A 25,697-nucleotide genomic window follows, 5' to 3' on the forward strand; every position below is an offset into this window, starting at 1 on the left:
TTATTGGCCTGAAATGTTCCACTAAAACGACAAAATAAGTCATGGGCATTCAGAATTGCCAGTTAGCTGCATATATCCCATGTGCCTGTGATACAAGAGGTTTGGGAAGTCACTTACTGGAGGTTCTACCTTTGCTGGAGTTTTGATTTTGTTTTTACTGATTGTTTTTTCAGTGACCTTCTCACTTATTGTTTTAATTTATTGTATTTGTGGCATTGTTGACCAAATGCTAAGCACTTTTCTCTTTTAGATTCATGATTACTGCCGCAATTATGACAGTTGGCAATGAAATTAGGTTGGGGCCCATGCTTTGGGTTTGCTGACTCGCTCTTTTGCCTCACTGAGGCTGTGCGAACGCTGTAAATCACTGTCACCAAGCAAAATCTTTTTTAAAACCGCACACAGGTCTGTCCTTTATCAACTCCTCTCTTAAATCCCCAAATCTGCATGTGTTAGCTGTGCTTCTCGGGTCAGTTATATATGCTGCAAAAGTTTCATCAGGTTTTTGATCCCTTGTGTAAGTGCCTCTCAATTGTTACGTTGGCCTGGGGGGTTACACATTTCTGTAAATTTACATTGCAGCCTGTATGAAAATGTCGTACTCCTGCTCAAACACACTCCAGTTCTCAGCCATACACTGAAAATATGACCCTTGTAATTATGTATGAACAAGTTGCCTCTCTGCAGCTTACAGCAACACACAAATGCACAGTAAACTCTTTGAAATACTGTACTTTGCGAAATATACTCTGAAATACAAGTATTCTGCGAAATAACTTTACTGTTAACACTGCACAAACATGCGAACACTTCATACACTTCTAATAACTCGGATAGCATCAGTTAATACGAAAAAGTACATGCTTAGCAAAAAATGCGGTAGTTTCTCTCTGTTTTATTAGTTTTATGCAGTTCAGAATTTATTTCAAACATTTTCCGTAGTAATTTGAATAATTATAGCAATATCGAACATTTCAACTTGTTTTAATATAATTTAGAGCACTCTGTATACTTCATTTCATATTTAGCAAATAAGAAATAGCGTGAGGAGGTGTTAACATTAGAAATTCGTATCTGTCCTGTTTTGCAAATTTTGCATGTAGCAAGGTATGGTCCACTTCTCTATCTTCCACCAACGGTAGCTAGATGCCTCTCAAAGTAGAGAAACTGGAGTTTTTTCTGGCCATTATATGCTGCTGCTGATACTGTGTCACTTGTCCCTCTACACTTGGAAGACAAGCAAGGCTGGGTAGTTGGTTTAAGATGCTTTATTACATCAAAACACATCAGGATGGATAACAGCTTCAATAAAAATAACTAATAAACAGAGCTTACATACATGCATACTTACGTCTCAACAGCCAAGTACAAAATAGCACTCTGTCCCTGCACATGCTCAGTAATCAGTACATTAGTACATGCCCACAGGAGATTTCTTAAAGAGGTATATACACTGATCTACAGTAGGCAACTGCATTTCTGTTTACATAGAACAAATGACATCAGAACTGCAGATCAGTTATTTGTTTCCTTTGCTGATGTGGAACTGGATAAACCAGTATCCCAAGTCACTCTAGCCAGATGGTTTAAAATGCATGCTCATTCAGCTAGGTCCATGACGATCTTCTCAGTTTTTCATTCAAGCGCTTCTATGGATGAAATATGTGCAGCAGCAACTTGGGCATCCCCCCATACTCAGTGATTACAAATTGGATTTGGTATCCATGGGTACAGCATCATTTGGCTCAGTGGTGCTTAGGAATATCATTCCTTGAGTTACCCTGGGATTTAGGTAGTTGGGGACTCTGTCACATTAGTTGAGGATGGAATGAAAATTGACATTGGATAAAGAAGTTGTGTGCTCACCATAACGTTCCATCTGTGTTATCCATTTTCATTTTTCTTCAACTCCCCATCCACCAACCCCCATCCTTATATTTTTTCTGGAAGAGTGCGTGGGTATATAAAAAATTTGTGCACTCTAAGCATAATAAATCTCCAGATAATAGCCTTGTCTAGCCTTTTTCTATCTTTACTTTTATGTTTATTTGTATAAGAATTATTTCTTTATGTTGTAGTCAGCAAACAAGATCTGAGGTAATTGGAGTTGGTGTATTCTGGGTAAGGGAGAAGCTCGAGAGGTTTAAGTTGCCATGAGCTGTTGCAACTGTTTGGATCCAAACGCGTTAGTTGAGGAAGAATGAAAATGGACAACGCAGATGGAAAGTTATGGTAAGTATATAACTTTTTCTCTTGCAACCTTCCCTACTGCCACTGCATTTCCCCAGTGCTCTTGCCCATATTCCTGTTATACACCCCCCATTCATCTGAGTGTAAATACCCCAAAACAATATTGCAGTCTTACAGTACCTTTTTATTTCTTTCTGTAAATATTGTACATCTGTCGGGAACATAAAATGCTTGTGTAGTGTGAACCTAATTTCCTTGTGTAATTTTGTAAAGATGTATATGTTTAACTTAACTGTAGACTGTTGTTTGTTATATTCATTTGGTTGAATACCCTGGGATGAACCTGAAAATGATCCCTTGAGGGTCGGCATTCTACCTTGGTCAGCAAATCTATGAATACATAAAAAGATACACTATAGCTGCTTTTAAGTCAACGTTTTTTGCACTGCTCAACATAGTTTTATTTTTTTCTTTCATGAAGAAAGGTGGTAAATGTAATATTCTCAAATCAAAGTAGATAGATCACTGGCTACCATTACTTTTTTCTAACAATATCTGGGAAAAGTTATTACTAAAGCGTACTCTTCAAAGTATTGTACATCTTAGCTAGATCCTGCGTGGGTTTTTTTTGTTTGTTTTCATTGTAAGACAGAAGTCGTACTTTTACTGCGGAGAATTTTGCCCCTGGAGGAGCCAAATTTTGGAGTTGGTGACCAGTGACAGTCTTTGTTTTAGTGGTGTCTTGAATGTAGAGGAAAACAATGCTGTCACCCTCGGTTCTCTTGTTTCAGTGCTATTAAATAATTGAGTAAATGTCAAAGTGGTGTTCACTCTGTTTCTCAGTTTCCTGAAGACTGAGATCCAAGCCAGTAGTTACAGATTTTGACATAGGAGGCTTGTGCTGTAATTTCTACAACTGCTTGCTTTCATTAACTTGAGAGATTACTGTACAAGTTAGGATCCTTCCATTTGTGTGATTAACTGCTGAATGGTGGTTGGGTTCATTGTGTCCAAGTTCACTGACACCGTGACTGAACATTTAATTGAGCATACTTCTCTTTAATGACTATACTAATCAGTGAGTAAAAATAGTTTTAAAATTAAATTCTTTTCATTGGTATGCAGAGCCATGCTGCCGTAGCACCTTCATATTGAGCAAATGGAACCAGAAATCACTTTTTCATATTCTTAAGCCTTGCTTGTAAATACAAATGTTTTTCTAAGACATACAATAAAGGATTTTGCTTAAAATCAGGAGAGTTACAGGAATATGCATTTTAATGCTAAAGAGATAAAGCAAGCATTCCTCTCCATTTTTTAAACTCTTCCGTAGTTGTAGTAGAAAACTTTTTCATATTATCAAGAAATATGCATACTTAAACTACACTGACTGTGTTAACGTAATTTTTTTCATCTTGTTGGATGTTATAAATTATATGCATTTGAGTGTATTTGGTCAAGAAGTCCATTGCTTTTCAATGCATGTAAGCTGAGTTTAATTGTGCAGTGCAATTAATTTTAGATGTGATAAAATAGTGAAGATTTGCTTATATTTTCTGTGAACGTAATTTAGCAGTGGTATTTTTTTCTTGTAAAATTGTGAAAACTCTATAGAAAAACAAAGAATTTTAAAGAAAGTGTCAGTTAAAATGATGTTGCTAACAGTACCTTATAAAATATCTTTCCTAGCTTCTCCATGACCAGGTTGGAGTTGTGAATTTTGGGCCTTATAAACCACTTTTCATGCAGACCTTCAGTCGTGGACATACAGCTTACCAAGCACTTCCCACTCTCCCGACAATGTACAGCTACCCACAGCGGAACTGGTAAGTCCTGCCTCATCATACCTGAGGAAGAGACCTGCAGTGTGGGTCGTAAGTCGGGGTCTTCTTTGGAGGGTGTAATACTTTGTTGCTTTCAGAATGAAGAAGTGTGTCCTTTACTGAAAAGTGACTTATAGAAGCCAAGTGTACTTGTTGAATATGGCAGTGTGTGCTACTTTGTTACTTGCCGTGATTGCAGTTTATTCACAGAACAAGCAGAATATATTGTGTGATTATCCCCACCTTTGCTTTGCTGAAATATCTTTATAACTTTCTTTGATTTTAATTCCTGTCAGCTTTACTTTGTGCTTAAAATGTAAAACTGCTTTTCATGACAGTACTATTTTTTTTTCAAATTTTCCCTTCTGTACCCTCCCCACCTCTCTTAACTTTGTTTTTGAGTGTGTTTGTATGTTTCTGGGAAAAGCTTTATTGATTACTTATATGTGGTGCTTTAAAAGTTTTGGCCCTGTTTTAGTCTATTTTGTGCACTTTATGTCCTGTTTAGATAAACGTGGGATTTACTGCAGGCCTACCATCATTTAGTTGCATTCATGGGCTCACAGCTTTGGGGAACAAGTTCAAGGTGTACTGGCCACCACAGAGCTCGATGCTCTGGGTCCCATGTTGAAAATTATAGGTGCGCATTTGTGTCATTTCAGGATGTGATGTCCTGTTGTGTTCAGATCACCTTGGGGGAGGTTCTTAAAAGCAAAGAGTTTCAAATAGGCATGCTGTAATGCCTTGTGTGTCAAGCATAGGTCTCCTTTAAGAAGACTATTAGATAGGAAAAGGAGAGTGGCAATGTAATCTTTTGCTGTAAAATGAACTTTGAAGCTCTTCAGTTTTCTTTGGAAGAAATCTTTGCACCGTTTCCATTTGTACTGGATGGTGTGTGAATAGGTTACACAACCAGAGTGCAGTGTTCTCTGACTGGTCTGATAAGAGCTATGTAAAGGGAGGGATTATTACTTCTGTGGCATAGCTCTCACTTCGTGGTGAATCAGGCTGGCAACTCTTTATGCTTTGTAGGTGGTAGCAGTTATATGGGTATCAGATGAAAAGTCATTATGTACAAGGCCTCCAGTGTGTTCATTGTACTATTCAGTATCCCATTTCTCTTGCGTGGCTATCCTGCTTGCACGTAGCCAAAATTATAGCCTGACTTCCAAGTTGTAGCTTCTCTGCAGTGGCTTCAGCTGACTCATTTCCACTCTGATGTAAGGACATCAGTAGTTTGAGGGACATCAGCTAATGCCATCTGAAGATCTTTCTTGGCACAGCAGCATTGCTGTCGCATGATTCATGAGTATCATCAATCAACCCATTAGTCTTCATTCCAGAGGAAGGATAAGTGTCACACAGGTGAGTTTATTTTGTCCTTTTAGTAGCTGTTTTAGCAAGGGAGTTATGACTGAGTGGTTAAGACAATGGACTAGAAATTCATTGAAATCTTCCCAATCAGGTTCACATCCTGCCAGTTATGAACCTTTTTAAAGTCAAGCTGTTAGCATAAGACTGTGAGCTGTCAGTGAGCCGATTCCTGTGGTCCAGGGTTTGATTCCTTCAGCTTCATTTGTTGACTGTGTGACCCTGAGGAAGTTAACCAGACCGAGCTTTAGAGCAACTGGCATATTGAGCTATGTCTGATAATGATTCTAATTTAGAGGTAGTTATTCATTCATTCACTCCAGTGGAGCTCAGGAAGTTTGCACTGTAACTTCCAGTGGGCAGAGCCTAAGCCTTTTGACAGAATCAAATTACGTCCTCACATTTCAAACAAATATTCATATTTCTGGAACCACTGAGGTTATGAAATAAGTATAAATGGCAAACTCTTTAGCACAAACTACTTTTATAGTGGTGGTATTCTTTAGGTTCTTGGTTTTAAAATTAATTTCATAAATTAGTGTCACCTCACAGTATGACGTTGTCCTGTTCGATTCTCAGCTAAAGCGTCTTCTGTGTGGAGACATGCGTGAATGGGCGTACCTTTGTTGAAGGTTGTTGTGCGTCAGAGCTGGCAACTCTGCACGTAAAGATTTTCTGCCAATCGTTAGCGGACCGGAGTTCCGCTGTGGCGACCCCTAATCGGGAAAAGCCGAAAGATACAACAACAGTAAACACAGTAACTATTACATTTGCAATATTTTTAAAAAACTTACAATACCTCAGCATTAATTTAACTTGCACACATACTGTCAGCAGCATTTTATTCATCTACTCGAGACCTTTCATATGATGCTAAGGAGTTCTGTCTGTGTTATTTGGCTGTTGATATATTTAGAAACGTGAAAATTACATCTATATAAATTAATATCATAAAAAGAACAATTAATATCTATTTACCTGTACTAGACACAGGTCATTTATTAATGTGGTTGAGTTTGCCACTGTGTAAGCTTTAGGGTGAAATATTTAAAACCTTGTACATAGCATGGTTTTGGAATTATTGATGCAAATATGAACAAGCAATATTTGACACGTAGAAGTGTCCGTAGGAGTTAACTGCAGATGCACCTGGAGGTGTCACTGTGATGTAATGAGTTACCAAAAACAGTTAACAAAAATAATTATATTGGTTATTGGGGAATAGACTCCTCATAAGAATTTCCATTGCCTTGCTTTTTCTGCCTCCCCCAGAGCACAGCATGAATGCTTATGTATGGTATGTTGGGTTCACCTTGATAATCAAAAGGACAGCTGAATCTTTCCAGTAGTTGGGAAGTGAGGAGGAGAGAGTGTGTCTGGAGCTGTATCACCATGACATCAACTGAGGCCTATGGGAACCTTCCTCCGAAATGCAGACTGAAAAGTGACTCATGGAGAAGCACCAATAAATGGAGGACATTCTGTTGGGTACTGCTCATTTCTCTGGATCCAGTGACACTGAACTCAGTGTTTTTTGAAGTCTTTTAGCTAGTGCAACCATTCACAAGCCATCACACTTTTAGCTGCCAGCAAGTTCTCCCAGATAAATACTATTGAAAACTGTGTCCGACTCTGAGGCCTCTCAGGCCGCTGAGTCCTGGCACTCTGCTTGTTAACAGTGAGAGTTAATGTCTCGATCTCCTTGATATTAGTCCACGAGGTGGTTCATGGAAACTATGTGGAAGTCTTACTCTCACCAGTTGAGGCCCCCAAGGTGGTTCATGCACAGAAGCAGAGGCCTAAAGCACCTGAGATCAAACAATTGCCTGCTAGATTGTCTTGACCTAGTTTGAGCAGTGCATCAGTGTAGTTCACTCCTTGGGTTTCTACACAAGAGTTATTCCAACCGGCTCAGGAGTGTGTGTTTCCTTCAGTCCATTTAGTCAACAATGGAACTACCAGTGATGTCAGGGTCCTGTTCTAAGATAAGGGTGGAACCCCTTCCCCTTTGGAGGAAACTGAAACACCAGACTCTGAGGCAGATTAGCTAGCTTATGTTGGCAGCTTTCCTTCTGCCACTGGTTATGATTTGTCCACAGAGTGCACTTTATCCTCTGCTTCACCTCAGGAGGAATTTCTCTGTGAGAACCCCTCACAAGACAGACATGAGTTCTAGTGGGAGATTAAAAATGCTCACAGACTCAGGTCAGGTATATGTCTTTCTTGGGCCTGCCTGAGCTTAGAGAAGTAAGGACCCCCCCCCCCATCATTATTACTCACTGAGGATTTATTTAGTAATGTAGCTTTGGCACCATATTTCCTACCCCCTGCTCCAAGGAAACCTGACCAGGTCTGCTGTATCCAAGATTTTCACAAATTCCTGTATGAAGACATTTTGTCATATCCAGCTGTGGTGTCTCTGGATTCCAACAAGAGATCCTATTTGGTTTCATCCAGGAACCCTATTCCTAGTGGTAGGGTGAATAAAAGTCTGAACTGATTTGAAAAAATCTCATACCTCTGCTAACTTGGCATTCAGAGCCTTAACACTGCCAGACCTTAATGCTCAAGTACCAGCAAACATTGCTAGATAAGAGGAGGGCTGTGGTAGAAGGGTCACAGACAAGGCTGTACCATTGCCTGTATATGTGCATCATTAGTACACCGGGTCAGCCTGAAGACCAGAGGTTCAGTTAAGCACCCCATCTGAGAACTTGCTTTTCATTGTTTCTCCGTGATCTTGAGTGTGGGAAGCAAATTCCCGACAGGAACTCGGAACACAATAAGCCCAGTTGTCCCCATTGTGCCTATTTTAACTCTCGGACTTTAAGATTTAGGACACTGTCCCTAGAGAGTTATTTTCACAGAAGTCTTGTACTTTGGCCTCTGTATGCTATGGTGTCCAGTGGTCTTCCTGAGAACTCGTGAAAAAGGAAGAAGTGAAACCTCAGGTCAGTCTGGAGTCTGCAGCTACATCTTTTAACTTTCCAAATTCCATTTCTGGGATTTGTGAAGAAGGAGACTGAATGAGGGGTAGCCATTTCCCTTCAGTCCCTACTCCAGTCAGTCACCACAGATGCTTCCAGTCTGACCTAGGAGACTGTTTAAAAGGGATAAAAGTGCAGAATCTGTGGGTATTTAACTGTAGCATAATCATGCATCAGTAAGTGTGTGTGTGTGTATACATACACACGCGCACAGTCTGCGCACATGCACAATACACACACATATTTGTTTAACATGTCCTTATTGCATCTGCAAGTATGTTTTGTTCAATTCTTATGTGATCCTATTCATCCATGCTGTGCGTGCAAGTGGCCCATTGAGATCAGTACACAAACCTGGTATACAAATAGTAAGCAAATAAAAATGAAAGGATCCTGTAGACAGAGGAAACATGAATGTCAGGGAGATGTTAGTGCGTTGAAGGCCTCGAGTCATCTCTGGTCCCCATGACCTGTGCTAGTGCACACAGAGGCAACACCATGGTGATGTGGTACATAATCAAGGGTACCCAATCCTACCCCCTTACAGAATGACTGTGACATCTTGGGAGGTAGCAATTCAGCTCACTCTGACTCTTCAGGCTTAAGCAAAACATTATTGCAGACAAGCTCAACAGAACCAGGATAGACTCCCAAGCATGGAAACTTCATCTTGGGGTTTTCCAAGAATCGGTCACCAGTGGGTAGATCTATTAGCCTCCTTTCAGAACAGACAACTAAAGCAATTCTGTTCCGGGACTCCTTGCATGCAGGCCTGGAAGACAGATGCCTTCCAACCCTTCTCACTGATTACCAGTATTCTATTAAAATTCCAGAAGTACCCCCCCCCCCTTTTGGAGCAGTAGTTCTCCCTTCTTTTCACTCTAGCCAAGGGAGATTACAACAAGCTTCCATCCAGACCAGGTGTATTTACACATGACTGGGGGAGTTTGATGCACCCTATTTTTTTCAGCTAACTGCATGAGTAATATAATTGATACCTTTTTGGCACCTTTTTATGAGGGCAAGTAGCAGGTACTAAAGGCGACAAAAAGATCTGCTACTAGAAAATTGTGTTTGAGTAACTGTAAAAGAGTTTCTAGTTTGTGCCACTGTGGGCAAAGATCTTCAGCTGGTCTGGATGCCTCTGTTTCTTGATTGTTTGTGTGAGTTACTGTCTGATAGTTTGTCGTACTCTTTTGCAAAGATACATTTGCCAGCAGTTTCAACTTGTCTGCACACAGATGTCCCCTTTCCAACAATGTTCAACTAAAACAGTTTTTTGAAATGGGTCTTGTATATCTGCCCACCTAGGAAGCAGGTGGCTTCTCCTTGGGATCTCGGTCTTTTTTTTTTAATAAAGAAACATCTTTATTAAATTATCTCTTATGACATAGGCTGTAATACATTTATATAAATGAAAACAAACCATGTTGACATTTTCAATTGCAAACATTAGAATTCACCTGTAATCCTCTGTACAGTCATTGCTAGTCAGACATTAAATAGCTTCTTCAATTCCTGCCTTCTCTTAAACATCATACCTCTTCTAAAACATTATTATGCATGTATTGTTCCCACAATTCCCATTTTTGTCCTATCTAATTGCTCCAACCCTTTTCTAAACATCCCACTGCCAGTTCTTTTCTCTTTGTTACTATATTCACTCCTCCTAGTACAGTTGGTTCAGACTTTGATTTCCATTTTCTAGTAATTGCTTTTTTAGCAGCCACCAGAGTAAAACTCTGCAAATCCATACTGTATTCAGGCAATTCTGATTCTGTATCATAGCTCAAAAAAATGTCCTTAGTTGCACCAATTTGCTTACCAGTATTTTACACAGAGTAGTCTGCAGGGACTTTTTAAAGTCAGCCAACTCATTGCACTCCTAAAAAATATGTTTCCAATTATCCCTTTCTTTCCCATCACACCTCCAGCTTCTAGGCTTTCTTGCATATTTAGGATCTTGGGCTCTCAGTGTTGTGCTTGAAAACGAGTCTGCTTTGAGGTTAATATGGAAGAATGTTTCACTCATTGTTCCTGAGTTACAAACATTTATGGTCAGTTGACCCTACTTTATCTTTCAACGAGGACAGGGTTTTTGTAAGAACAAATCGCATCTTATGCCTGAAGTAGGTTGAGTTTACTTTCAGCCAGACTGTTAACCTCCCAGCTCTCTTTACTGAACCTAGGAACAAGGAATAAAGGATTCTTTACTCTCCTGTCAGGGAAACTGACCAACTGTTTGTCTCTTATGAAGTTAAGATAAAGGGGTAACCTGTGTTAAAGTTAGTGATTGTCTCATGCGATTACACACACCATAACAAGCCACTTCAGGCAGAGCGACAACTCATTCAGTAAGGTCATTAACTTCTTCTGTGGCTTTCTGAAAAGCGGTGGGCTCTAAAAATGGTCTAGAGGCAGCGACGTGGTCCTCTTTACATACCTTTGCAAAGAATTTCAAACTAGTTTCCTTTTCCATGTCCAGAAGAGGTTTCCTTAGGACCATTCTCCAAGGGTTCCTGGAGTCTAAGGTATTAACTCTGCACGGTTTTACTGTACCTACCTAAGCTATAGTAATCTACCCATATAGCTTAGGTACTGCAACAGAGATTCATTTTTCAACATAATACAGTTGTGTAAGTAAATTTACCAACAACAAATGTTCTCATGGATCACCATTGCAGTAGCTGTCCCTTCCTGCAGTCCCCTTTCCCCTGTTCTTCCTGATATGTTGCCAGGCTGTGGTTCTTTTTAAAGCATTTTGTATATAGCTATAAAGATAACTTTCTTTGTTTTCTAATGCATATGTTCAGTGCTGCTGCCTTCTTCCTATGCAGAAAATAATCTGAAGCTTTTGGCACTCCTCCTGCCGTTTATAGGGAGCACCTGGAAGGTGCCTGAAGTTTTTGGAAGCCAGCCAATGCATGTGTGGGTTAAACACATGTAGCTTAGGTTACTGCAACAGAAATCCATTAGATTTTATGCTCTGGCACCTGGTACAGACTTCTTGTTCATACAGGGCAAGAAAGATCTAAAGATTGCATTGACTAGTACGGTTCACATGCCACTGACATCCCTACATCTTGGTGAAAAGGAGTTGGTTGAAGCCACTGAGGGAAGGTACAGCTCTAGAAGCTGGGATGGTCTTCAGGCTGTCGGCTGATAGGTATCCCCTTGATGAGTGCAGCAGTGAATGTACTTCAGCATCTACAGTTACATAACTCCTTAACTGTCCATCAGTAGCACAATTTTTGACCCATTCCAGAATGCCACATTTTTTTCACTTTGAGGGTAAGGTCTTTTTTGTTGCTCCATTCATGTGTAGTATTAAGTGCTTTTTGAACAAAGGTACTGTCATTTGGTCGAGAACAGTACTTTCAGGTTTGTAGTTGTCTGCATATTTAGAGCCAGGCTCTGGAATTGATTTTGGCATCTGAGAATAAAATGCCAAAAAGGAGTGGCACCTGGGCTGGTTCTTGAAGGACTCCACTAATGATGTACCGTGTGTGTGACCACACAACCATTTATGAATCCAAGTTTTGTGGTTTCATTTACTTTCAGATGCTTGAGTTGCTGTACAATTCCATCAAGCGGTATCATGCTTTAGCAAGCGGAGGTAAGCCGCATACAGAGAGAAACCGTCATCTAAGGCTGTGGTTACACACGCGCACACACACACACACACACACACACACACACACACACACACACACACACACACACACACAAATTGGGGTTAAGCATACACAGCCGGCCTCTGACAAACCCTTGTTGTGTTAGGTCATTGAGATGGACACTTCCCTTGCGATAAAGTTCCTATATGGTTTTAAGCAACCCACCTCACCTTGCACAATATGCTTATGAGACTGATCGACCAGTAAATATTGGGGTATGTGACTGAACATGATTTTGGGTCTGGACCACAGTAGTTTGCTTCCAAATATCAGGGACCTAATAATACTATTTTAGGGCATAAGCTGTGAACTAGTTTGTTTTTCAGTGCAAATTAGAATTCCTACTGTCTTGTCTGGTTCCATGTAGCTGGTGTTTCTGATCTTATATTGAGGACAAAGGTGTCTATTTCAAGTGTAAGTTTGGGCAAAATCTTTTTGCAGGTAAGTTAGGAAATTGGGATGTTCTTCTTGTTTCACTGTTGCAGTCATCACATTTGGGTTTTCTGCTTGCAGTAGCCCTCAGTCGGCCTGATTAACAAAGTCTTGGGTCCTGCGTCGGTTGCTGTCTCTTCTTCTGTGACATCAGGTCGTCAGGGGTATATAACATGCAGCCAACGCCATTGCATCAGTCTTTCTTGCCGTGCGGTGCCCGAAGCAGAAGCAGTTCACAAGTGCCAGTCAGCTGACTCCTGAAATTTTTGTTTTCAAGTTTCAGAACCGAAGTCTTCAACTAAAAGCTAAGTACCCCGTTGGGGAAACTTTTTCTTGTTCTTAACCGATGTCAGTAAAAGTAAATAATTGCATTACTTGTGGAAAGCAAATACCTCATAAAGAATTTCATTCGCACTGTATTCCTTGCCTAGGCCCTGACCACGACGTACCTCGCTGTTGGTTTTGTGCCTTATTTAAACCACAAACTATCCGTCGTCGGTATATTTTCACTTCTAACTATTTTGGTGCTCGGTTCAACTATCCTGATATGTCTTCAGTAAGCCATCTGACTACCGACATTCTGAAAAAAACACAAAGATAAAGACAGAGACAGGCCGCCTACATCAAAAGCTGCCGACAACACTTCTCCTAAGCCAGTCGCCAGTTCGCCACTCAGGCGCTTTCGCAGCCCATGATACCTGCTACTTCAGATTCGCAGGCCTCTACTCAGACCCATTTGGAGTACAGTATGCCGAGAGATGCTTCAACTGTGGAACTTGCGGATGTCTCTACCTTGGATGGGTCCAGAGCCGCTGTGCAGGCACCGGCTTCTGAGGGTGTATTCAGGCCTACTGACCTGCGTATAAAACCAATGCCATCTTCTTCTTCAAGGCCTAAATCTCTAATCATGCGTAGAAAATAGACACCCAGACCGCATGGTCAGGCCTCTGCCTAAAAAACAAATGATAAGAATGGCTGAAGATCTTATTACTTTAATTAGGGGAAGCCAGCCTTCCCCCTCTAAGAGACCTAGAACTGAGTTTGCTTATGGTACTTCTGAATTTTCTGTTTCCTCTGATGACCAGGATTTATCCTTGTCTACCTGTGAGGATGCTGAGGACTGTATTCCCTCTGCTTCTCCCCAGAGGATTTCTCTTTTGGTGAATCCTTTACATACTCTCAGGGAGCATATTCGTTGGGAAAGTCAGGATTTCTCTGATTCTAAAGAGGCTTATGGATTGCTTACTCCTGCCCCAGCACAGGCCTTTAGCCATAGCTCCTGTACTAGACATTGTTGATGCCTTTTCAGAATCTAGCTTGGCCCCTGACTCTTTACCTCCTGCTCCCAGCAAAGCTGATAGATATTACAGGGTCCCTGACTCTCAGGTTCCTTTTTAAAAATCCTACTGTGGATCCTGAAATCATTTCACAGGGACCCAAGGGCATTAAAGCTATTACTGCCAAAAATCCTACCCCCTCTGATAGAGTCTCCAGGGTGCTGGATAGATGGGGGTAAGAAGATATACACTTCTGCAACTTTGGCCATTAGGGCCTTAAACTGCCAGTTTCATATGTTTAAGTATCAGCAGCATGTTATTGGATTGCTTAAACAGAAAATTATGTTGATTCCTGATTGTGCTGAAAATAAGGGTTTACAGGATTTACTGCATTCAGCTGAACAGGTTGGAAAACATACTTTGCAGTGTGGTTTTGATTCACTAGACGCATCTTGCAGGGCTGCTGTAACTGGGTCTGTACTTAGAAGGCATGCTTGGCTTAAGGAGTAATCCTTGCCAGATCATGTTAAAGCGAAATTACTGGATGCTCCCTTAAACTAGGACCGCCTGTTAGGCAACAAGGCAGAAGTTGTTCTTAAAAAGATGGAGGAAAAAGCTAAATCCATGCAAACAGTTAAAGATTTTTTACAAGTACAACCTCCAAGGTTTAGTAGGCATTGGCCTTCCAAGAATTGGTCCTTTCATGCCTCTTCCAGACCTTCTCAGTCCAAACCCAGATCCAGCAGAGCTCCCAGGCTTCAGTCCCAGGGTGCACACAGGACTAAGCAGTGGGGGGGCCTCCACTTCCAAATCTGGGAGTAATAAAACTCCCCCCTATGGTAAACTGTCTCAATGACTTCTTTTTAAAACTTCCAAGCACTTCTCAACTGACTGCCCCTTTGGGGGAAAGATTGCTCTTCATGCCAAGAACTGGGAACTCATTACCCAGGACAAATGGGTTTTAAATATTGTATCCCAGGGATACAGATTTCACTTCCACACATTACCAACACCAAGCGGGTGGCCATATCTACCCCCAAATCAGTGGGCAGAGGCCCAAAAGCAAGTACATTCTCTCTTAAGCATGGGGGCTATTCATTTGGTACCAGAAGAGGAAAAGGGACAAGATTTTTACTCGAAAAGACAGTTCATTGTGTCCTGTCCTGGACCCGTCTACTCTAAACACCGTTTTGGTGATTCCAAGTTGCACCAGACTGGCCACACCAACACTGGGTACTCCCTCTTGAGCAGTGTGTCACTGTTGGCCCCATGGCACCTGCTTCAGACTCCTACCCTGCTGTCTCAGCAGGACAACCAGATTCTGCACCCTCCGCTTCAAACTCTGAACCTAGCAGCCTGGCTAATTTCCTAATCTTTCCTTTACCATCCCTCAGTAAACCAGTGATGGATATCATTTTAGAGGCAAGGAGGCATAGTACTAGAATTCCAAAATTCAAGATGCTAACTCTTCACCAGTTGCTCCCTATGCTAGGCAAAGATGCCTGATTGGCAACACTAGATTTAAAGGAAGCATACCTGCACATCCTAATCAGGGAATCTTGCAGAAGATACCTACGCTTCAAAAGCAGGCTATATGCACTGTCAGTTCTTTGCACTGCCCTTTGGCTTATCTACTGTGCCCAGGGTATTCACAAAGTGCCTAGCTCCAGTCATTGCATTTTGCAGGCAAAGAAATATTCAAATATACCCATACCTGGACGTTTGTCTAATTCAGGCAGAAAGCCAGGACATACTTTTGAATCATCTGGCCTTTGTACAGAGGGTACTAACTTGTCTGGGGTACACCATAAACGAAAAGAAATCACACCTGGTACCCTGTCAACAAATTATATTCCTAGGAGCAAGCTTGAATACAACTTCCCAGATGGCTTTCCTCACGCCGGAGAAACAAATTAATTTGACAACCTACTTCAAACAAGTGATCACAAAAACCCTGCTATCTGCAAGGCAAATATTACAAGCCTTGGGGTTCATGGCCTACTGCATCCTTCTAATTCCATATGCAAGACTGCATATGAGGAAACTACAACGATATCTAAAAGGCCTATGATGTCAACATTCTCAGGATCAGAAGCAATGATTCTTATCATACCTTGCCTATGCCTAGAGTTCCTTTGGTGGGCAGCGGCCTGCCAGCAAAACAAGGGACTACCATTCACACTACCCCCTGCCGCCCAAACCCTAACAACAGATGCATCAGACTATGCATGGGGGGCTCACCTGGCAGGGAAGTGCATTCAGGGCAAATGGAACCCAAGTCAAATGCACCTGCATATCAATCAAAAAGAAATGTTAGCTGTACAGAATGCTCTGACAGCCTTCAAGGACGACATTCTTCCAGGACAATTAATGGTAAAGAAAGACTACACCACTGTTATGTGGTACATAAGCAGGGGGGTACACATTCTTACCCCCTCTGCAGACTAGCCATGGCATTGTGGAACACAGCCTTGAACTACCAAGTCCATCTACAAGCTGAATTCCTGCCAGGAAAACTAAATACACTGGCAGATGGGCTAAGCAGAAACCTCATGGACCCACACGAGTGGAAACTGGAATCAAGGATTTTCAACATGTTGACAAGCAAATGGGGGAGCCCAGATATAGACCTGTTTGCCTCCCCCCAGAACTATCAATTAAACAAATCTTGCACAAGGACTCCCCACAAACAGGCATGGAAAGTGGATGCTCTGTCCTTCAGCTGGAAAAATCTATCAGTTTATGCCTTTTCTCCTCTGCTCTCCAAAGTACTACTAAAGATCAAACAAGACAAACCAAGGGCGATTTTGGTTGCACCAGACTGGCCACACCAACACTGGGTACTCCCTCTTGCGCAGTGTGTCACTGTTGGCCCCATGGCACCTGCTTCAGACTCCTACCCTGCTGTCTCAGCAGGACAACCAGATTCTGCACCCTCCGCTTCAAACTCTGAACCTAGCAGCCTGGCTAATTTCCTAATCTTTCCTTTACCATCCCTCAGTAAACCAGTGATGGATATCATTTTAGAGGCAAGGAGGCATAGTACTAGAAAATCTTATGCTGAAAAATGGAAAAGATTCTATGTCTGGAACCAGTCTCAAGGGACGAGCGAAGCAGCGCCCAATTTACCTCAAATTTTACAATACTTAACTGAGATGCTTCATAAGGGCATGTCTTTTTCCTCCATCAAAATTCATGCCTCAGCCATTTCAGCTCATTACAACACAGAACCTGTATATGTATATGTTCGAGTGAATTCACTGTTGCAGTCCTGGTTACCCTCCCACCAGCCCCCTTACTTCTTTTGGCTATACCTCTACTCTCCTTTACTATGCTTAAATGCTTTTTGGTGTATTTGCTTTTTTGTTGGAGGTATAACCTTGTATTTGTATATATTTAATTGCTCCCCATTAGGGGGCACCTGACATCTGGGGCAAGAAAAACTGATGTAATGGCGTCTGCTGCATGTTTTATACCCCTGACGACCTGACGTCACCGAAGAAGAGACAGCAACTGACGCAGGACCCATGACTTTGTTAATCAGGTCGACTGAGGGCTGCAGCAAGCAGAAAACCCAAATGTGATGACTGCAACAGTGAATACACTCTAACATCAACATTTATGGTAAGTGTACACAAGTGTACATTTCTTTCTCTTTTGCCATCAGTATGCCAGTGTGATACATACATTTTTTGGGTCTGTATTTATACCCTTTTCCTCTTGCATACTACATTATTTTTTCTTCGCATCATTTTTCACTTATGGTTGTAGAATGCCTTGTTGTTGCCTGTGTAGATGGCACGTTTTACCTCGAGCGACGCTTTGTTCCTTTTGATTTTTTTTTATGAAGTTGTTCTAGACGCAGTTGAACTTAGCCTTGTTACATTGTGTGTGCTGTTTTCTTGCGGTTGGTTATATAATTGCCATTTAGGTTTATTGCTGAATTTTCCATTACATTTATGCTTGACAGTGATGAGTTTATCAATGCATGTATTGAAAGTGATGTAAAGGACAGTGAGGGCAGCTAAAGTTTCTGAAAGAGCTCCAATATTGGCTCTATTTGATTAGATCCCTCTCTGTGTAGCCTGCTTTATCAAGCTGCCCCCACTCAGGGTCTTTTATTCAAGACAGGGAGAGGTGTAGAAAGCCCTGAACTGTGAGGTGCAAGCATTTCATCAAAAAGGAGAGGTAATTATTTAAATTCTGCGTAAATATTTAAGTTGCAATTATAGTGACCTGTATGGTGAAGCTACTTTGTATTTTTCTGGGGGGTTTATTCCATACTTTAGCCAAAAAAAAAGTTACCTGTTTGCATTTTTAGTTTGTTCTAGGATCTTAGTCTTGTAGCTCAATTTCCATTTGTGGGAAGATTATGCTTCTACATTAGAATTACTTGTAAAAGCTCTCCATTTGTATTTTAAACCCTGTTTAGACTTGTGTAGAGCTGGGACAGAACTGTCTATTGCTGTAAGGTTTGAGCCTTATTTAGCCATTTATTATGGCATTTTTTCCATAAACTCTGTTAATAAATTTCTTAGTCTGGTGCCTTAAACTGTAGTAGAATTTCAGTGAGTTAGTTTTTCTGCTCTAGGATTTGTGCTTTAGTGTTTTCAGTGTTGTTCCAGTTTGCCCTTAAAATTTTATATTCTGCTAATCATTTTCTTGTTTAAAGTTGCATTGTAGGGCCTTCTGTTCCCATTTTTGCGTCTGCTCCATCCCCTCTCTGAGACATTAAGCTAAAATTTGAGTTTCAGCATTCTTTATTTGATCGGATCCCAGTCTAGTTAGCTTGCTTCTTCCCTGAAATTTTTCTTAACCATCCCCAGCCTTTTCCTGTGGTGGTTTTATAAGGCTGTATTTCTGGCCTCTACCCCTTATGGTAATCTGACTTCCAAAGTCCCTCCCTCCTTTCATTGCTATTGTCTGTTGTACAAGTTGTTTATGTGCTCTCTTCACCCATTGTTTCCCATAGATCCATGATGCTGAGTGCCCACCCAGCAAACCATTGTTGCTGTTGAGTACAAACCTGTTTTATTACATATCATCTCCTGCTCTTTTTCCTGGAGCTCAAAGCTTTGCATTCTAGACTGTTCCAGAAATGTTTTACTTGTATCCAGTGTCATCTAGGCAAAACCAAATACTTTTCATTGCTAAACCACACTTCAGTAATTTTGAGTGATCACTACTGCTTCCTGCTTTTATTTGTAATTTTCACTGTATCTTTATAAAAAAGTAAATGGTGGTCTTCTCCCTGTTACAAGACTGTCCTGAAATTGCCTTCAGCAAGGGATTTCCAGCTAAGTTGTGTAAGTGGGCTGTGGTAGCATTGCATTTATGCATCTCATCTACTGTGTTTTTACATCAGGACAACTGTGTTCATCTTGTGGCAGGAGGTGTTTGCCTGGTCTATCTACATACCTCTCCACCTTTTAGAGCTAGAAATCTGGACACAGCCTAAAATAATGGAGGGGCAAAGGCCCAAAAATGTATACCTATTTTAAACATCGCTGTTACAAACTTAAAAAGATGTTAGAATAATGGGATTTGTATTGGCATGCATTTTGTGAAGAATATGAAGTCCTGAAACTCAAGTGTATGTCATGATTTAGCGACTTTAATCCTTCGTGATTTGGCAGAAAACCACAAATTCTGAGGAGCAGACAAAAGTATAAGGTGAAAATCTGGACCATTGAGAGGAATGTGAGTAGGGAAATGCACAGAAGGGCTCATAGTGTACTCGTTTTTATTGGCTAGAGGGCTCATTAGTCCATTTTCTATTTATTCAACACATTTGCAGGGAGGTGTTGTCCAAGTAGCAGGGATTAGCAGTGCCCTGTACAGTAGCAAATGCTTAGAAAGCAAATTTTCCCTATAAAATAGTCTATAAAACTATAACCTGTAAAGCAGTACATTTAGAGCAAATATCTTGTGCGCCTACAAGCTTAGAGTACTTAACTGGACATCAAGTGGCAATACCTATACATTTAGTAGAATCCATTCATATGTAATCTTTAGTAGAATTTAGTACTGTTTAGCATAATCTGTATCAACAATGCACCCTTAATGGCCTTTCTAACCCTAATATATGCCCCCCTTGTAGCTCACAATCAAAGGACTGAACAGCAGGGGTTTGCATTTTCCTAAATTCTGTGTAGCCAGCTTGGTGGTGTGGGCATCTTGAGACATTGTAGCACTTGTCCCATGTTTGTTGATGACCACTCACTGCTTTAGAAGCAGGGACAGTATTCAAGAGGTGAACTTAACACAGTGATGCTGGAGGCTAAACTTTCACATACAAGTGCATAATCACGCACACAACATGCACATCGATCAGTGTATGCTGAGACATTTAATAGCAATCTTCCTAAGCAACAAAGATCGTATAGACGGAGTCTGTATTAGTTCGCCGAAGTTTAACTTCATCCATTTAGGGTCCACACTTCAACAAAAATTGCGTCAGCAATTCGCTGAGCTTACCAAGGGCAAAGTAGTAGTTGGCCAACTACTCAGCTTTGCCCTTTTCTCCACTGTAGTGCGATCTCGTAGTTGGTATACACGGAGTGTGGGGGGGGGGTGCAGCCCCCCTCACTGGGTTGTGTGTGTGTGGGGTCTATATTAAATCAGCGAACGCTTAAAATAGCATATGCTGATTTATCGACCCTTTAAAAGCGAAAGCTTGAAATCCCAAAGACACGGAACAGCTATTTTTTTTTTTTCCTAGGGGGAAAAAATCTCTGTTTCACCAAAAAAAAAAAAAAAAATCCAAAACACTAAAGTGGAGGGCTTTGCCCTCCACACCCCCTCCCAATTAGATATACCAACTCCGAGATTGCACCACAGTGGAGGAAATGGCAAACTCCCGAAAACAGCCCATCGATTTTTTTCCCTAGGAAAAAAAATCGCTGTTCCGTGTCTTCAGAATTTCAAGCTTTCGTTTTTAAAGGGTTAATAAACGAGCTTTCGCTTATTTGATATAGACCCATGGGGGGATGAAGGCCCCCACTTAGGTGGGTTCAATTTAGTTGTGTGTCAGTCCGTTGTGTTGCAGCATAAGTATTTTCTTGCCCTTGGTAGGTTCAGTGAATCGCTGAAACGATTTTCATTGTACAGCTGTCCCTGAATAGGTGTTCACTGAAGTTAGACTTCGGCGACGTAGTATAGACCCTATAGACCACCCATTGGCAAAGCTATGCCTTAAGCCCAAAGGCACACAAAAAATGTCACCTGACACAAATTCTACAATCTTAATACCAAGAAATACATTATAGTAGCTTTCAGCAAGTCTTTCACCCCGAGTAACTATATCATCAATAAAACACCCCAAAAGTTGATTCCCTAGTCAGGAATCTGGGAACTTTGGTAGACAAAAACCTAGCTTTTGACAAATGTGTACAAGATAATAAGAAAATCCTTCTGCATTGTTCAATTTATAGGTAAAGGCATAGCATCTATGTCCAGACTGGTCATATTACCACAGTACTTGGCCCTTATCAGACCTATCAGTGTAATGCTCCCTTTGGTATGTACCTGGCCAGACACACACAGCAAATGGAACATCCACAAACATTTCTAACAAAAAGAATACAGTGAGTAAACACAATGTCCTATGCTGATCACCTCAAAGCCCTATTTCTTTGCTCGATTTCATACAGACTTTTGAGGGGTGACCTTTGCCTGGCATACAAGGCATTCCTAGACCCCGTTTTAATGAAACCTTTGCACGTTCACATAACAAACAGCATCAGAACTACTAGATGAAAGACCTGAATTTTGCTCATGACATAAATAGTACATGTTAGAGAGACAGTTATGTTTCTCAGAAGATTCCCATTCTCTGGAATAGGCTCCCCATCCTTGTATAGCAGAGTTCCTCCATAACACTATTTAAGTGCAACTTGGACCAGTGGATGGCTAATCGGAAATTCATCCCTGGTCTGGTACTACTGTCTCTGATGGGCAGAGGCTGTCCATGGATCTCCCCCTATACAAGTCAAATTTGTAGGATCATAAGAGGTTACTAGGCTGATGGCCCAAGGATTCTTACAAGCTTAGCCAAGTTCAACCTGTGTTCCCAAGCATGTCTGGTTCAAGCAGACATTGAAGTCGGCACCTATTGCCCCTGTCCAACAGGTACACAGGTGGAACCCCAGAGCTGTATTTCCAGTTACGCATCCAGTCCTCCAAATTGTGCTTAAATAGGGCCAACGAGGGGCTTTGTTTACCATGAATAGGAAGCTTGTTCCAGTGGTGGGCCAACCTCTTTGAGACCAGTCTGTGTCTCCAGCAAGTTCTGTTGAAGTCACGTACCAGGTTAAGGTCCTTTGAGCGAGTGACCTGTGAGCCATTTGACTTGCGAATATGCAGCATTTCCTTTAAACATGAGTCAGAGATTGCTCTGTATGCAAGGCACAGGTCGCCTCTAAACATTCTGTAGGACACAGAGTAAAGTTACAATGATGTTCTTCATCTCACATTGCTGCAGTCCTTACACTTGGGTAGTCCGCTGTCCTCGGTCGGCCCGAATATCAAAGTATAAGGCTGATGTCGGTCAAGGCGCATTTGACTGACATCAGGACGTCAGGGTACAAATGCGCATGACCGACGTCATATCCTCAGTCTTTTTTGCTGCATGGTCCGATGCAGAAGCAGTATTGCAAGTGCCGGTTGGCGTTCTGAAATTTTTCGATTTCGGAGTTTCAGACCGAGTCAAAGTTGGCTAAGTACCCCGTTGGGGAATATTTTAGTTTTTTCTTGCCTCAGTGGTTTACCGGATGTCAGAAAAAGTGAATAATTGTATTTCTTGTGGGAAACAGATACCGCATAGAGACTATCATACTTTGTGTATTCCTTGTTTAGGGCCTGAGCACGACGTTGTTGGGTGTCGCTCTTGTGCTAGATTCAATAAGCGCACTATAAAGAGGAGATTAGATTGTGCGAGGTTAGTCTTCGGGAAGCGGTGCAATTATAAAATGCCGTCGGATGCTCCGACGCCCGCTTCTTCGAAGAAGCGCAAGGACAAAGCAGTTAAGCCTAGGCTAGAAGAACCGTCCGTTCCGGACGCCGGTTCTTTAGAGGTGTCGGTGGAGCCGGTGGTTCCACCGGAGGTTTCTTTGGGATCCCAGGGAGAGACTTTGTTATTGCAGGATGTGGCCTCTCAGGAGGCAGGTCAGGGTGATGGGGCTTCTCAGGTTACTATACTGCCCTCCCTGCCTAGGGTGGTTAGGCCCTCTCCTTCTGTTTCCAAGGCTTCTCCCAGAGGCAGGCCAGGTTTAGCTTCAGTTGGTGTCACCCCTAGTTCTTCAGGAACTGTGCCCAAGAAGCATATGCTTAAAATGGCAGAAGATTTGATTACTTTGATTAGGGTTCTTTGCCCCTCCTGATAAGAGACCTAAGGTGGAGCCTGAGCTAGGGAGTTTTGAGCAGGCTTCGGATGTTTCAGAGTCTTGGCTGAAGACTTGCAGGAGTACTCTCCTTATTCTGATTCTGATGTGGATGATTCTACTCCTTCTGCTTCTCCTCCTGAGGATTTTTCTTTTCAGAAACTCTTCATTCCATGAGGGAGCATTTTAAGTGGGAAGGTCAGGACTTCTCTGATTCCAGGAAAAGGCTTAGGGAATTTTTGTTTTTACCCCAGCATAGGCCTTTGGCTATTCCTCCTGTTTTGGATGTAGTGGAAGATGTTTTACAGAGGCTTCTCTTAATCCTGATTCTCTGCCTCCTGCTCCTGTTAAACCGGATAGGTATTACAGGGTGCCTGAAGCTCATAAGTATCTTTTTAAGAGTCCTAGGGCAGACCCAGAAACTGTTAGCCAGGGGCCTAAAGGTGTTAAGGCTTCTGTTGTCAAGAATCCGGTTCCTGCAGATAAAGAGGCCAGGGCCTTGGATAGATGGGGAAAGAAAGTTTATACTTCTTCCACTCTAGCTATGAGGGCTTTGAATTGCCAGTTTCACATGTTGAAATATCAAAACTATCTCCTTTCACAATTGAAGTCTAAGGTTGATGCTCTGGTGGAAGGTATTGATTGTAAAGAGTTACAAGATTTAGTACATGTCTCTGAACAGGTGGGTAAGCATTCTTTGCAATGTGGTTTTGATGCTGTACAGGCCTCGTCTAGGGTGGCTGCCACTGGGTCAGTTCTTCGCAGGCACGCCTGGCTGAGGGATCAAAATTTATCTGACCATGTTAAAACAAGGATTTTAGATGCTCCTTTACAATCTGATGTGTTGTTTGGTTCTCCTGTTGAGGCAGTTTTAAAGAAAATGGAAGACAAGGCTAAGTCTATGCAGACTGTTAAAGATTTTTTGCAGGTTCAGCCTCCAAAGTTTAGTAGAAATTGGCCTACTAAGGGGTGGACGTATCCTTCTTATGATTCCCAGTCTAGGGGTAGATCTAGACGTGGCAGGGGCAGAGCTCAGGGCTCTTTCAGGCTTAGGACAGGGAGTTCTCCTGCACAGTCTTCGGGTGAGGGCAGGGGTCAGTCCTTTCGTAAACAGACCCAATGACCTACCTTTTCAGCTGCCAGAGCCTTCTCGTCTGGCAGCACCTTTGGGAGGAAGGTTGGCACTTTTCAAAGAAAATTGGAGTTTAATTACCCAGGACAGATGGGTATTGGATATCATACACCACGGTTACAGGTTTTATTTCCATACCTTGCCTCCTTTCAAAGGCATGCCAGACGTTCCTCCTCAACAAAGAATAGAGGCTCACAAGCAAATTTCTCTGTTACTCCAAATAGGGGCCATACAGCCGGTCCCTATGCCAGAGGTGGGCCTAGGATTTTATTCTCGCCTGTTCCTAGTACCAAAGAAGGGGAACACTTGGAGACCAATTTTGGATTTATCTATCCTCGACACTTATCTGGACATTCCCAAGTTCAAAATGTTGATGTTACAACAGCTTTTACCTCTGCTGGGCAAAGATCATTGGATGGTAACTTTGGATCTCAAGGAGGCTTACCTTCATGTTCCTATCAGACTAAGTTGCAGGAAGTATCTGCGTTTTCGAGCTGGGACTTCTCACTATCAGTTCTCTGCATTGCCCTTTGGCTTATCTACTGCGCCCAGAGTGTTCACGAAAGTTCTGGCTCCAGTGATAGCTTTCTTCAGGCTAAAAGGAATACAGATCTATCCTTATTTGGACGATTGCCTGATTCTGGCTCAAGGAAGGGACGAGCTTCTTCATCATTTGGAATATGTGATAGCAGTGCTAAGATGCCTGGGGTATTCTGTGAACGAAATAAAGTCCAGTCTAGTACCCTCTCAGGACATGTGCTTTCTGGGTGTAAGACTGAATACAGCATCCCAGATGGCCTTGTTGACCCCGGACAAACAAAAGAATCTTTCCCTTTACTTCCATCAACTATCTCATCAGTCCGGGCTGACTGCAAGGACAGTCCTTCAAGCCTTAGGGTTCATGGCATCTTGTATTCTGGTGCTTCCCAATGCCAAACTGCATATGAGGAAGCTGCAATGGTATCTCAAAAATGTATGGACACAGCACTGCCAGGATCTGGACACTGTCATTCAAATAATACCTTGCATTCAAAAGGAATTTTTGTGGTGGGCTCAGGAATGTCACCTAAACAAGGGACTCTCTGTGACCCGGCCAGAGGCGAGTCAGATTTTAACGACAGATGCCTCAGACAAAGCTTGGGGAGCTCATCTAAATGGAAAGTGGATACAAGACAAGTGGCCTGCCAGACTACAACATCTACATATCAACTTGAAGGAGATGTTAGCAGTCCAGTTTGCATTAATAGCTTTCAAGGATTTACTTCTTCCAGGGCAGGTGTTGATTCTAACAGACAACACAACTGTCATGTGGTACATCAACAAGCAAGGGGAACACATTCTTATCCTCTATGCAGGCAAGCAATGATTTTGTGGGAGACTGCTCTCAGTTTACAGCTCAATCTTCAGGCAAGGTTTCTGCCGGGAGCACAG

The 25,697-nt window shown here is 41.9% G+C and overlaps 1 protein-coding gene across 1 annotated transcript in view; it reads left to right on the forward strand.

The window, feature by feature from the left end:
• Window positions 1-25,697, forward strand: part of COPA (COPI coat complex subunit alpha) — a 915,755-nt gene that overhangs the window by 597,344 nt on the left and 292,714 nt on the right. The window contains exon 28 of the mRNA XM_044059531.1: window positions 3,880-4,016. Coding sequence (XP_043915466.1) covers window positions 3,880-4,016 — 137 coding nt within the window. The remainder of the gene's footprint in view (window positions 1-3,879; window positions 4,017-25,697) is intronic.

Source organism: Protopterus annectens, chromosome 17.part0, assembly GCF_019279795.1.
Source record: "Protopterus annectens isolate FY-2018-M chromosome 17.part0, PAN1.0, whole genome shotgun sequence".
Taxonomy (NCBI): domain Eukaryota; kingdom Metazoa; phylum Chordata; order Ceratodontiformes; family Protopteridae; genus Protopterus; species Protopterus annectens.